Below are 14699 nucleotides of genomic sequence, written 5' to 3' on the forward strand. Positions count from 1 at the left end.
CCCCAAGAGGAAGGTTCATCCCATCTAGCCAGGTGTCCTCAAACTTTTTAAACAGGGGGTCAATTCACTGTCCCTCAGATGGCTGGAGGGCCGGACTATAGTTTAAAAGAAAAAACTATGAACAAATTCCTATGCACACTGCACATATCTTATTTTGAAGTAAAAAAAACTAAATGGGAACAAATACAATCACACCGCCGCATGTGGCCCGCGGGCCTCAGTTTGAGGACCTCTGATAGCCAGTTGTATAACCAGAAATAGAAGTCAAATATTGCATAATTTTCTAAGTTGCTTTAAAAATCTACAAAATACTTTACCTGTCATTTACCAAATATATACTGAAAATGTAAGACTACTCTATAAGAGTGAGCACTTTGTGCTCTCTCAGGTTACTTACCTTTGTATATCACAGGATTCAAGTGCTCTGATTTAGAGAGTAATCGTGAAATTGTACTATGAAGAAATTACCTGGAGCAATTACCTACATCCCTCATTTTATGATACTACAATGTGCTTCCAATTATACCAACAGATATCATATAATTCTCAAACCAAATTAATATTTGTTTTAATTTTGAAATAAGTAACAAATTCAGCAATTTCAAGTTAGTAGAAGAGGGTAACATAAAAACATGGCTTTAAAATAAAATTGAAATTCAAAAAGACTAAGAGACATTGGCTAGAGTTACACTGGCTGGCATTATAATCAAGCAATAATTAACGCTTTGGGGGCTAGTTACTAATATACTTACTTTGCTTCAAGTTGGATTATTCTTTTCCTATGATATACCAAAGCCGTGGGCTCTGCTGCCAAAACTTTAAGCCTTCTATGAAGGAAAATTGTAGTTCTTCGGTCTTTCTTTAGTGTCTCAATAAAGGCATCATATTCTTTTTTGATTGAAGTAAGAATGCATTTGTATGCAGTGACATACTCTATTACCTGAAATATGATTTTTCTGCCTATGGTACTGAATTTTTTTCTAGAAAACTATGGATCCAAAGCCTTGCAAATAGCATTATAGATCATTTTTTAAATAAAATATGATTACCAATTAGAAATGTAAAAATTGTACAGCAAGCTCAAACATACCTGGACAGTAAAGACAGTATTTACCAAATCTGGGCTCTTTGAGGATTATTACAGTAGATACTGTGAGCTTAAAATTACATGAGAGCAAAAAAGACCATATTCTTGTTCTGCTTAGTATAAACACATACATTATGTCAGTTAAAACTAAGACTAGTTCTAATTTTCCCAACTCTTGGCCTTTTAAATATAATTATGTATCTTTTCTTAATCTAACCTCTGACTTCATTTAAACCTTAAAATCCTAGCCTTTCACTTCCTTATTTTTTCTAACCTATCAGCTCCTATTGCCTGGTCAATAGTCTCAATTCCTAACTGCATTTCTATTTCCAGGATGTCAAATGCAACCATTAAAAAAACAAACAAAAACGAAAACAAAACCCTCATCACTCACTATACATTCATGGTTTCCAGTGGTGTGTAAGGAAGGATAACAGAGGAAAACAGAAAGAGTTAGCGCCTGCGGAGAAGGAAAGGGGTGCGTGGGGTCTGAGATGGGAATGGCTTGGCTGCCCATTGTACACTCTCCTTCACTGGTTTATTTATTCATTTTTTTTTTTGTTAATCTTGTGTATGCATTGCCCATGTAAAAATAACTCATAACATTTTTAAATAAGTTGGAATAGGTAGGATCAATCTATAATTTTCTCTAAAAGCTGTAATTATGCTTTGTATTTTTGCTACATCTCTAGCCTCTGGTATCCTCCACTGGTTTGCTTTATAGTAGCTAGAAAAGGTTATCCAAAAAGATACCTGGTCTATCAAGAAATAATATAAAAAGATTATTAATCAGCGGCAAGTCAACAGAAGAAATTTGAGTGGGAAATATGGTTGTTTTTTTGACATGACCATATTACCTATCTACCCAAATCAGGAATCTTTAATAAAACAGAGGTCATGAATCTGTGGCTTTCTTTTTTTTTTTTTGAGACGGAACCTCAAGCTGTCACCTTGGGTAGAGTGCTGTGGCATCACAACTCACAGCAACCTCTAGCTCCTGGGCTCAAGCGATTCTCTTGCCTCAGCCTCCCAAGTAGCTGGGACTACAGTCGCCCGTCACAACGCCCGGCTATTTTTTGGTTGCAGCCATCATTGTTGTTTGGCGGGCTCGGGCTGGATTCGAACCCGCCAGCTCAGGTGTATGTGGCTGGCGCCTTAGCCGCTTGAGCCACAGGCACTGAGCCAATCTGTGGCCTTCTAAATGAAGCACCCTGGTGGCCATCCTCCACTTCATATACCTCTGTGATACACTCCAGCAATCCAAGATAACTCAGATACATTAATGGAGTGATGCCATGATCAGATCTCATGGCTGTTTGCTAGGAGAAACAGATTTGAGAAAAGCACTCATGAGACCTTTCACAATCCTCAGAAAAGGTGTTAGAGGATGCAGCTTGGCATCCCATGGGCAGAATACAGCTGGCAATTTTGCTTGACCCACAAAATACATTAAAATCTAAGAAATTTCACCCCCAAACCATATTTTTCAGCTTTCCTTAAAATTCTGAAAAATCTAGCAATATGGAACCCCCATTCCTTAGTGGCAATAGCAGAAGCTTTAGATTTACACTGGTTCTTCATTTTACCAAAATCCCTATCATTTCTTATTCTCTCACAGCCAGCCCACTTTACTCTTTTATACTACTTTCCTGGTCCCTGCAAACATTCAAGTTTGAGACTCCTATATTAAGTGTGCCATTAAACCCCTCAAAAAACATAACCATACTTAATAAAGATTATAAATGTTTTAACACAATAACTAAGAATAAGCCAGAAAGGCCATGTTAACCAGTGTGATGAAAATATTTCAAATTGTATATAAAACCAATTAAATCCTTCCAAGAGAAGAGGAATATCAGAGAAGATAGTCTTTAATACTTCATTAACAATCAAATATGCTAAAATAATGTGAAATTGAAAGAGGCAGATTATCTGTTATTGAGAAGCTAGAAGAAAAGTTTCTCTAAGTACCATATGATTCCCTCTCAATCCTGAAGAGTAGGTTCTTAACAAAGTCCAAAAAAAAGGTAGGTAAAAAAATTAGGATATTGGGCGGTGCCTGTGGCTCAGTGGGTAGGGCACTGGCTCCATATACTGAGGGTGGCGGTTTGAACCCGGCCCTGGCCAAACTGCAACAAAAAGTAGCCGGACGTTATGGTGGGCACCTGTAGTCTCAGCTACTTGGGAAGCTGAGGAAAAATAAAATTTTTTTTTAAAAAAATTAGGATCTGTAGGCAAATTGTGATTGTTTATGAGGATAGGTATTTCTTAAAGAGTAAAATCAAAGACATAAAGTTATAACATTTTCTAAGCTAATCTCCATATTTCCAAGGTTAAGTCCAATCAAACCTCTTGTTTATCATGCCAGTCTAGACCTCTAATCTATAAAGGGTCTCAATTTAATATGCTAGATCAAATCTAGAGCAAGAGTTAAAAAAATATTTTTTTTAGACATAGGGTCTGACTCAATTGCCCAGCGTGCAGTGCAAAGCTGAGATCATAGCTGGCTGCAGCCAAACTCCTGAGCTCTGGTGATCCTCCTATTTCACGCTTCTGAGTAGTGGGACTACAGGTGCACACCATGACACTTAGCTAGTTTTGTATTTTTTTTTTTTGGTTTTGGGGTTTTTTTTTGAGACAGAGTCTCACTTTGTTACGCTCGGTAGAGTGCCGTGCCATCGTAGCTCACAGCAAAACCTCAAACTCTTGGGCTCAAGTGCTTCTTTTGTCTCAGCCTCCTGAGTAACTGAGACTACAGTACCTGACAAAACACCTGGCTATTTTTTAGAGATGGGGCCTCGCACTTGTTCAGGCTGGTCTCAAACCTGAGAGCTCAGGCAATCCATCCTCCTCGGCCTCCCAGAGTTCTAAGATTACAAGCATTAGCTAGTTTTTTAAAAAAATGTTCTGTAGAAGTAAGGTCTAGCTATGTTGCCCAGGCTGGCTTCAAGTGATCCTCCTGCCTTGGCCTCCCAGAGTGCTGAGATGACAGGCATGAGCAACTAAAGCAAGATTATAATGATGCTCCAACCCCCAACAACAATGAACTATCCGGTTCCTGCTTGCAGCTTAATTCCTGACAAATTAGAGGATACCTTCGGACAGAAGTGTTAAAACTATTATCTGAGGGCACAGCCAGGTTGCTGGTCAAAAGCAAATACTCTGCTCTTAAGCTAAAGTAACTGAAACACTCGATAACAGCCAGATAATTTAAAGAGCATTGCATTTCCTGATTCATCTCTTTCTGACAAACTGGATAAACTTCTCAAATAACAAACAGAATGTGGTCAACCAAGCAGTAACCAAGTATTACTAAGGCAGGAATATTAGTTGTCAAGATAGATCATTTCTACTCCTGTGAAAATTTCATTGTCTTAAAAGCATTAAGATACCTTATCAAAAACATTTCGGTATATGATGTAATATTCATCAGCAGGTCCTTCCTCATTACAGCCCACTCTTTCAGTTTCTGTAACAATGTATCTTTGCATACTTTCCAAAAATTCCTTGTCACTTCTACTAATGATAGGAGGGAGGACTGTATGTTTATTGATTTCTTGGACTGACATATGTCACAATCTGTACACTTGTTCACCAGAGAAAAGTTAAATTTTGACCTGCTTTTTCAACAAAGCCAAAACTCTGATGTGCCTGAAAGAAAAAAAAAAAAAGACCATCAATTAATCCAAAGGTTTACAAAAATTAATTCAAATATTGATCTTAAAAAATGTGTTTATTTCAGAAAAGGAAATTTCCCATAGGTCTGTGTCTGAGATAAATATTTCACTCTATGAATGAAAAGGTTCATGCCATTCTGCCATCATGTGCTACAACAACTCTGGGATAGACAAACCAAACACCAGTCAAGTAAGAGCTCTTCTCTTTCTAGCCAACCACAAATCCTCTCACATGTATCATATGATGGTTTCTTATGTTTAACTCAACACTCTCTACTTAAAGGTTCAGTAGTGTGTTTGTTTCATGTGAGAAAACAAGTTTGTAAGCCTTTCGATGACACAAACAAGGTCAAATACTTCTCTACTCCAGCGCCTACCTGGCCCAGTCATAGACACCTAGCTATAAATACTTTGTCTTTATGGTAAACTTTATTAAAATTCTCATCTTAGGTGGTGCCTGTGGCTCAGTGAGTAGGGCGCTGGCCCCATATACCCAGGGTGGCAAGTTCAAACCCGACCCCGGCCAAACTGCAACAAAAAAATAGCCAGGCATTGTGGCAGGCACCTGTACCCTGAGCTACTCGGGAGGCTGAGGCAAGAGAATTGCCTAAAGCCGAGAGCTGGAGGTTGCTGAGAGCTCGGCACTCTACCGAGGGCGACAAAAAAAATAAAAAATTTGTCCCTAAAAAAATAAAAATAAAATTCTCATCTTTATTATGATAGCAATACCAAAAAGTAAGAGGTCAGGGTGCCAAACACTACCTCTCAGAGTATAGTTTTCCAGCAGCAGAATTACTGCTGCTTTTTAATAAAGAATTGTTATCCAAACAAAGTTGGATATAGGATACAGAAGTTGGTTCCAATCTATTCACATTAATATCAAACAGAACCCTGACTTACTTAAAAATGTCTGGCAAGGCAAAACATTTTAAGTTTATTTCCAGTTACGGAAGTATACACTCACGGTATAAAATTTGGAAAACATTACCCAAAGAAAAAGAATGAAAAAGTCCCCAAATTATTCAGATTCCCACTACCCAAAATAATCACTCTTTTTTTTTTTTTTTTTTTGTAGAGACAGAGTCTCACTGTACCGCCCTCGGTAGAGTGCTGTGGCGTCACACGGCTCACAGCAACCTCCAGCTCTTGGGCTTACGTGATTCTCTTGCCTCAGTCTCCCGAGTAGCTGGGACTACAGGCGCCCGCCACAACGCCCGGCTATTTTTTTGTTGCAGTTTGGCCGGGGCTGGGTTTGAACCCACCACCTTCGGCATATGGGGCTGGCGCCCTACTCACTGAGCCACAGGCACCGCCCAATAATCACTCTTTAATATTTTGGAACATTTCCTTCCAATCTTTTTTTTTTTTTTTTTTTGAGACAGAGTCTTACTATGTTGCCCTTGGTAGAGTGTGATGGCATCACAGCTCACAGTAACCTCAAACTCTTGGGCTTAAGCAATTCTCCTGCCTCAGCCTCCCAAGTAGCTGGGACTACAGGCACTCAACACAACACCTGGCTATTTTTTGTTGCAGTTGTCATTGTTGTTTAGCAGGCCCAGGCCAGGTTCGAACCCTCCAGCCTCAGTGTATGTGGCTGGCATCGTAACCACTGTGCTATGGGCGGCAAGCCCCAATCTTTTTTTTTTTTGAGACAGAGTCTCACTCTGTTGCCCTTGATAGAGTGCCTGGGTAGACAGCTCACAGCAACCTCAAACTCTTGGGCTCAAGAGTTCCTCTTGCCTCAGCTTCCTGAGTAGCTGGGACTACAAGCGCCTGCCACAATGCCCGGCTACTTTTAGTAGAGACAGGGTCTCGGTCTCGCTCTTGCTCAGGCTGGTTTTCAACTCCTGAGCTCAAGCAATCCACCCACTTTGGTCTCCCAGAGTGCTAGGATTATAGACATGTGCACAGAGAGAGACAGAAGGAATGGCACATGGCTTCCAATCTTTGTAATTATAAAAATTAGGATCGAACCCTATATTCAGTTGTATACTCTTTTCATTTAATATTGAAAGCATTTTACTGTGTTAAGTAGTTTCAAAAACATGACTTCTAAAAGATTGTATCATATTTCATGGTACAATATTCCATAATTTATTTCCCCAAGATAGGACATTTCACCATTATAAATGTCTCAATCAATATCACTATGTTTTGGCAGCAAAATTAATACCTGGTTATCTGAAATAATATATACAGCCTATAGATACTGCTTTAGGCTATATATACAAGAGACACCAAAATAATTTTGAAGTTTAAAAGGCCAACTTTATCTTAATGTTGAACTGGATAACATAAAGTCCATTTATAAAGGAACAGAAAGCAGATTCTACAAGACAACAAATGGATTAACAGTCTTCCCAGGAAAGCTGCGCTAGATTCCCTTAAACTTGGTCAGGTGCCATTGCTATGTTTTCCCATAGTAGCATGCACTTTCCCTATCATGGTATTATTATTCAATCACGCTGTTTCATAGACTCCCTGTTTATATTCTCTGTCTCCCCTGTTATGCTGTTTGACAAGATCAGTAACCAAGATGTTCCCATTCCCCATTACCTCTCCCCAATCCATAAGTATTCCATTACATAATAAAATTTCTAGCAGACTGGGCACTCAAATATCTGCAGAATAATCAGTAATCACTAAACAACAATCTGGTCTGCTCAGAAGACATGTGACTTATGGTACACTCAAACAAGAACACAGCTAAAGTGATTGTTCCTTGGCATCTATAAAATGCCAGTTACACAAACAAACTAAGATTACCACTCACTCATTAATTCATATTAGACACTTAGGAATACATTGAAAACAAGTCACAGGAGTTTACAGTCCAATTTGTTAGGCCTATTAAACGAGCCATTGGTACACAGCAGAGAAGGACACAGCAGAGGTGGACACAATAGGTTGCAGAAGCCCAGAGGTACATCTCACTAGCATGTGAAAAAGGGCAGGGAAATATTAGGGAAAACATCTAGTGAAGAAGTATCTAGGGAAATGCTTACGCTGTGCTGCATTTTTTATTCTATAAATATTCAGGGGGCATCCACTTTGTGGCTGTCACCATGCCAGACATGGGAGATACAGCATCAAATAAAACAAAGTCCCTGGCCAGGGACAGTGGCTCATGCCTGTAATCATAGCACTTTGGGAGGCTGAGGTGGGAGGATTGCTGGAGGTTAAGCATTCTAAACCAGCCTGAGCAAGAGCAAGACTCACCTCTATAAAAAATAGAAAAAATTAGCCAGGCATGGTGGCTTGTGCCTGTACTGCTAACTACTCAGGAGACTGAGACAGGAGGATCACTTGAGCCCAGGAGTGTGAGGCTGCTGTGAGCTATGTTGATGCCTCTGTACTCTACCCCAGGTAACAGTTCAAGACCCGGTCTGAAAACAGATAAAAAAAAAACAGATAACAACAACAAAAAAAAAAAACGAAGTTCCTAACTTTACAAAGGTTACATTCAAGTAGAGACAGGCCTGCAACACACAAATAAAAAATATATAGCATGGCAGATGGGGGCTAAGTTGTATGGAGAAAAATAAAATAGAGAATGGGGGTAGGGAAGATGGAGAGTGCTATTTCATAAAAGACAGTGAAGTCAGGGAAAAGGAAATCATCACTGATAAGGTGACATGTCAGAAATCTGGAAAAAGAAGGTAACATGGATTCCTGGAAGAATGGTTGAGGCAAAGAGAACTTCAAGTGCAAAGCTGTTGCGGTGGGACAGCATGTGTGAGGAAAAGCAGAAAGGCCCATGGGGCTATAACAGAATGAGAAAGGCAGAGAAGTCACAGAGGTCACTGCCAGGTCATGTAGAATGTAGGGCCTTGAGAGCAGGACTACCACCAGCCCTGGGGTCCCTTCCTGCAGAAAAAGGTGTCCCTCACTTGACAAGAGAAGCAAAAACTGGACTGTGGTCTCCCCTTGCTTCAATGCTAGAGCAACATCCTCCGTTATAAGAATTTTGGCTTCACCGAGTGAGACGGGAAGGCACTGCAGGGCTGTGTGCTGGAGTGACAGCTAACTTACATTTTAAATAATTGTTCTTGCTGCTCTGTGGAGAACAAACTATAGGAAACAAGAGTCAAAGCTGGAAGTACCATCAGGAAGCTACTTCAATCATCTGGGCAAAAGATGATGGTGGACTGAATCAGGGTGGTATAGTGGAGGGAGTGAGAAGTGTTCTGTATATACTTTAAAAATAAAGCCAAGATATGCTGAGGGATTAGATGTGGGATATAAAAGAGCAATCAAGGATGATCACAAAGTTTGCAGTCTGGAGAAATGAGAATTGCCATACATGGAGATGGGAAGAGCAAGTTCATAAAATCAGGACTTTGGGGGCTTGCCCAGTAGACAGCTGGATATGTGAATCTGAAGTTTGGGTAAGTGGTTCGGGCAACAGGTAAGTTTATGAATCAGCTGCATATAAACGGTACTTTAAAATTAGACAAAATGAGCTTGGGGGTATTGTAAACAAAGCAGAGAATGGGTCTTTGGGCACTCCAAGTTTAGAATCTGGCAGATCAACAGGAAGCAGCAAAAGAGCCTGGAAAAGAGCACCGGAGGGTGGTAGAAGAAGTGAAATAGATATCTTTGAGGTGAGCTGAAGTAAGTGTTCAAAGAGGGGGGGAATGATCAGCTATGTCAAATGTTGCTGACAAAAAAAAAAAAAATAAGATGAAATGACTATTGAATTTAGCAACATGGAGATCATTAGTGACCATTACAAGAGCTATTCCACCTGAACAGTGGGAACAAAAGCCTGACAGGAGTGGGTTTAGTAAATGAAAGTGAAAGATTAAAGATGATAAGTATAATCAGCTCTTTAAGAAGTCTTGTAAAAGTAGACTCTAGTTGGCAGATTATAGGATGAAAAATGTTCCAGGAAGAGGGAAACAAATGGATTCTCCAAAAGTGCCAAAGCATGAGAGGGCATGCATGAGTCAGGAACTTCAATTAGCTGAAGGTTATTAAAATGTAAAGTGAGTACTGGGATTAGCAAATAAGGCTGTAAGGATGGCAGAGACTAAATGTCATTCTAAGAAATTTGTATTTTATCTTGCAGGTGAAGTATCATTGTTACATTTGAGAAATAATATTTTGGAGGCAATGGGGGGGTGGGCTAGAAAGGGAGAAAGATTGGAGACAGGGAAGGATGTTAGATTCTGAATCCCTCCGGGAGAAAATTAGGCTCTGAATTTGGGGTTGGGGAAGCAAGGGGATGGGCAGATACATAACAGGACATTAACAGGGTACATTAGAAAGGACCATGGTTTATAGCGTGGAGAAAGGACAGGAAAGGCAAATAACTTGCTTTTAACTGGCAGGAGAGTACCCGATACACACTCCAAAAACTTTGTCTCAGGACCTTCACCAACACTACCAATGTCCGAACTTGGAAATTCTACCGCTAAATAACCATTCTGCAGGTTTCTCTTCGTAAGACTTCATTTTAAAATTTAAAAACTCCTGAGATTTTCAACATATTAAACCGTTTCACACTAAAGAATGACACACCAGACCCAGAATCTTCCTTAGACTAGGAAAGACTTGGGGGATTGAAGGCGGGGAGGGGACAGAGGTAAGAAAAGACTGAATTCACACTTCTGAAGATCTCGCCTATTTCTCAGTTTGCCTGGCAGCCCACTAGGATTCCTTTCCTGGGGAGTGTCTGGTAGATCGCTGACTCTCCGCCCCTCGCCGGCCTTGTAAACGGGTGAAAGACGGCCCGGGGTCCCACACGCTTCTCCCGCCCCTTAACCTTTCCCCCTAGTCATCTCTGCCGTTCCCACCCTCCCCGAAATCCTTGCTCTGCTGCAACCTTCCTCCGGTCTTCACCTGAATCCCTTCTGCAAGCGCCAACTCCAGGGCTTAGAGATAGTAACTAGGGAATCTGGGGGCACGGAACTGCACCTTGGGACAAGTAGTCCTGGCTCGGAGAGCAATGGAAAACTACAAATCCCAGAATACAATTCCATTTCCTCCCTTTCCGCAAGGAGCCGCCCTCCACCCACCGCCTTTTAAAGCCCCTCTTAGCCACGTCGACTGCAGGGGAAAAGATTTTTTTAAATGTTTTAAAGTTGCTTAAATCTACCACTCTGAGAGCAATCTGCAGGCTAGCGTGGGAAATAATTCTAGGGCTAGAGAGAGGCGAGTTTCGCAGCCGAGCCTGGCACTGAGTTAGACAGTCGTCCTGAGAGCCGTCAGGCATTCGGGTGGTCGCCTAAGGGGCGGGGCCTTCGGCGGGGGCGCCGGGAAACCCCGTAGGCCGGCGCGGCGCTCTTCCTTTCCGATCCGCCATCGCGGTGAGTGTGTCCTGTTGGAGGCTCTCCGGCCAGCGACTTTTGCGTATCCTCCTCATGTGTCCATAGTTCTAATTCTTATCTTCCTTTCCCCGCCCTCAGGTGGGACCGCCACCAAGATGCAGATTTTCGTAAAAACCCTTACGGGGAAGACCATCACTCTCGAGGTAGGGGCCAGGTGGTGTGGGGAGGTCAAGGCCTGCTTGAGGTCCCGAGGTGGATTTACGGACCGGCGCTCTTTTCCAAGCCTTAGAACGCGATTTTGGATTTGAGTTTTGACCCCAAATTAAGGGTAGTTTGCTGAGCCAGGGCCTAGAGCTGCTTTTTGACGTTTGGAGAGGTTCCGGCAAAGCGGGAGACCTGCGGCAGGGAAGTAGTCGCACTCGGCCGGGCGGGTGCGAGCACGTGGCTCAGCGGCCGCGTTTGCACTGGGGTAAAGAGGACGTATGCTCACCGTTTGCAGTCCTGGGAGGTTTTTCATTGGGTGGGTGATCAGCTTTTTTATAAGCCTTTGCCCAGCCCCCCAGCTTGGTTCTGTGGTGACACCAGTCAAGTGAGTTAATTGCAGTTTTAATTGTGAAACCATTGTACTTGCATTTTAAACCCATAGGTTGAACCTTCGGATACGATAGAAAATGTGAAGGCCAAGATCCAGGATAAGGAAGGCAAGTAATATTTTGTAGTTTAGGAAAATTAACCTGTTGTGATGCCAACCTCTGGTGGGGTGGGAAAAAAAAGGTCAGATTGACAGAGTGAAATACTATTTGGATGACACAGTAGGTATTTGTTCACAGAGCCAAGCTTCCTAGATCAGAATCTCTGGGGTATTTTTCATGTATGTGAATCTGGATACGTTTTTAAATTCTGTACCCGATTCTTCCTGTAAAGGTTCATGTATTAACACATATTAAGTGTTGTCCTTAAATGTAAAGTCTGAAAACATTCAGGCCCAGCCTGTGGTAAGAGCTCAGTGACAGCGGTTAGTACCACTTATTTGATTCAGGGTTATTACTTTGTAAGTCTGAAGCACATAGGCTTGTTCTGTCCTGACTGTTTTTGATCTTTTAATTAGGGATTCCTCCTGATCAGCAAAGACTCATTTTTGCTGGCAAGCAACTGGAAGATGGACGTACTTTGTCTGACTACAACATTCAAAAGGTCAGTTTGGGAGAGAAGAACAATTTTTGTTTTTTTGGTTTTTTTTTGAGACAGTCTAAAGCTGTGGCCCTGGGTAGAGTGCCATGGTGTCATTGCTTGCAGCAACCTTCAATTCGGGCTCAAGTGAACCTCTTGCCTTAGTTTTTCTATTTTGAGTAGAGATGGGGTCTTGCTTTGGCTCAGACTGATCTCAAACTCATGAGCTCAAGCAATCCACCTACCTCGGCCTCTCAGAGTGCTAGGATTGTAGGGGTGAGCCTACTGCACTTGGCCTCATTTTGAAAATTTGACACATAAAAATGAGGAGATTGGCAACAGATCCCCAGGTGACTGCTGTAAGCTTTGAAATTCTAGATTTTGCAGGTTGCATCCTATGGTGTAATTTAATTGGTTTTTATAATCTCCATATAAACTATTAGTTACGAATTAGGTACTTCTATGGGGCAGAGCCCAAGACTCCTTTGCATGTGGTGTTACGTACTACTATTGCATTAATTAGAAGATGCATGGTGTTTGTCCATTCTTAATGCAGCATGAAAGCCTATTTCATCCTCTAATCCATTAACAGGAGTCCACTCTTCATCTTGTGTTAAGACTTCGTGGTGGTGCTAAGAAAAGGAAGAAGAAGTCTTATACCACTCCCAAGAAGAATAAGCATAAGAGAAAGAAGGTTAAGCTTGCTGTCCTGAAATACTATAAGGTGAGCCAGTTGAAAGTGATGGGTAGAACATCTGAAAAGTAATGGTTTATTTGAAAACTTAATGTTTATAGTAACTTGTCAGCATTTTCTCAAGTAATTTGGCTTCAATATCTAGTATTACCTACTTTTGGTTTATATAATGAGGCTTACTTTCAGCTGTTTATTCTAAACTAGGTTGCTGAGTTGAAGTGGGTTCAGGTCTTCACTTAGAAGCTCTCAAAGCTGGCCTTCAATCTATAAAAGTCCTAATACTTTTGAACTTTAATGTTGTAGCAATTAATATGAGAATTTGGGGATGCTTTGGTTTTTTGTTGTTTTTTTTTGTAGGGACAGAGTCTCACTGTACTGCCCTCGGGTAGAGTGCCATGACGTCACACGGCTCACAGCAACCTGTAACTCTTGGGCTTACGCGATTCTCCTGCCTCAGCCTCCCAAGCAGCTGGGACTACAGGCGCCCACCACAATGCCCGGCTATTAGGGGATGCTTTGTTTTATAAACATTAAAATCTTACCAGTATTTTGTGGTTAAAATCTTAAAACATTTTGGCTCAGATCTGTAGCTCAAGCAGCTAAGGTGCCAGCTACATACACCAGAGTTGGTGGGTTCGAATCCAGCCTGGGCCCGCCAAACAACTACCCTGTTTCCCCAAAAATAAGACAGTGTCTTATTTTAAGGTGTGCTCCCAAAGATGCGCTAGGTCTTATTTTCAGGGGACATCTTATCTTTCCTGTAAGTAGGTCTTATTTTCGGGGAAACAGGGTAGAACCAAAAAATAGCCAGGTGTTGTGGTGGGCGGCTGTAGTCCCAGCTACTTGGGAGGCTGAGGCAACAGAATCACTTGAGCCCAGGAGTTGGAGGTTGCTGTGAGCTGTGATGCTATGGCACTCTACCAAGGGCAACAGCTTGAGGCTCTGTCTCAAAAAAAAAAAAACCTTTTAGTCACTTACATTAGGCTTTAAATACATTAGAAAAATTATCTCACAGCAGATTTGTATTTTTCAGGTGGATGAGAATGGCAAAATAAGTCGCCTTCGTCGAGAGTGTCCTTCAGATGAGTGTGGTGCTGGAGTTTTTATGGCCAGCCACTTTGATAGACATTATTGTGGCAAATGTTGTCTTACTTACTGTTTCAACAAACCAGAAGACAAGTAATTATATATGAATTAATAAAAGACATGAACTAATGTTTAATTTTTGGATTTTTGAGTACCAAATTGATTTCCTATTTCCTTTGATAGCGCCTCCACAATGTACTACTATCATGTGAATGTCGGTTCTTGGCTTATATAATGCTGCGGTTGTTATCAGCCAAGGAAAGGTCATTTTTAATAATGTAACCCCGTTTTTATTTCTTTCTGTCAGTTTCTTTACCTCAGTACTTAACAATTTTAGGCCAGAAAATTATTGGGGGGGGGGTACCATAGGAAGATGAGCAGCATACCTGGCCTCTCCCCATCCCCCCATCTAATTGAGAACCAGTGATTTGTGGTGTTAGTAAGCTGTAAGACCTTAGTTTTAAAAAAGTTGTAGCATACTTTGGGCAATTTAAAGGGTTGTTTGACTTCCCAGTTAAAATGCAGTCCCTGGGTCATTTCAGTAACTCTGCACTCTGCAGTCAAAAGGAACAATATTGAGCATGAGCTCTCGGGAATTTTAACTTTAATGTTCTACTCATTCTGAGTGCCTGAAAAGGAAGGATTACTTAATACTATTAACAATGAAAAGTAAAACAGTTTCAAGCAGTATTTGATTAGTACCCTGTTTCCCT

The 14699-nt window shown here is 41.3% G+C and overlaps 2 protein-coding genes across 3 annotated transcripts in view; one reads left to right on the plus strand and one right to left on the minus strand.

The window, feature by feature from the left end:
- Positions 1-10668, minus strand: part of CLHC1 (clathrin heavy chain linker domain containing 1) — a 54456-nt gene extending 43788 nt beyond the window's left edge. For both annotated transcript variants that reach the window (XM_053589902.1, XM_053589901.1), the window contains exons 1-3: positions 10609-10668; positions 4480-4738; positions 753-940 (exon numbers count right to left, since the gene is read on the minus strand). In XM_053589902.1, the coding sequence (XP_053445877.1) occupies positions 753-940; positions 4480-4656 (365 nt within the window). In that variant the 5' untranslated portion in view covers positions 4657-4738; positions 10609-10668. The remainder of the gene's footprint in view (positions 1-752; positions 941-4479; positions 4739-10608) is intronic.
- A 262-nt stretch (positions 10669-10930) lies between these two features.
- Positions 10931-14115, plus strand: RPS27A (ribosomal protein S27a). The gene is made up of 6 exons (XM_053589909.1): positions 10931-11075; positions 11175-11239; positions 11683-11737; positions 12145-12230; positions 12799-12930; positions 13934-14115. The coding sequence occupies exons 2-6, from the start codon at positions 11192-11194 to the stop codon at positions 14081-14083; spliced, it is 471 nt and encodes a 156-aa protein (XP_053445884.1). The 5' UTR covers positions 10931-11075; positions 11175-11191; the 3' UTR covers positions 14084-14115.
- The last annotated feature ends 584 nt before the right edge of the window (positions 14116-14699 follow it).

Source organism: Nycticebus coucang, chromosome 4, assembly GCF_027406575.1.
Source record: "Nycticebus coucang isolate mNycCou1 chromosome 4, mNycCou1.pri, whole genome shotgun sequence".
Classification (NCBI taxonomy): Eukaryota; Metazoa; Chordata; class Mammalia; order Primates; family Lorisidae; genus Nycticebus; species Nycticebus coucang.

What these genes read in the sequence shown, in the direction of transcription:
- RPS27A (XM_053589909.1), top strand. Translation starts at nt 11,192, where the DNA reads ATGCAGATTTTCGTAAAAACCCTTACGGGGAAGACCATCACTCTCGAG. An exon ending in CAAGATCCAGGATAAGGAAG is followed by an intron (nt 11,738 to 12,144) that starts GCAAGTAATATT and finishes TCTTTTAATTAG; the next exon opens with GGATTCCTCCTGATCAGCAA. An exon ending in CTGACTACAACATTCAAAAG is followed by an intron (nt 12,231 to 12,798) that starts GTCAGTTTGGGA and finishes ATCCATTAACAG; the next exon opens with GAGTCCACTCTTCATCTTGT.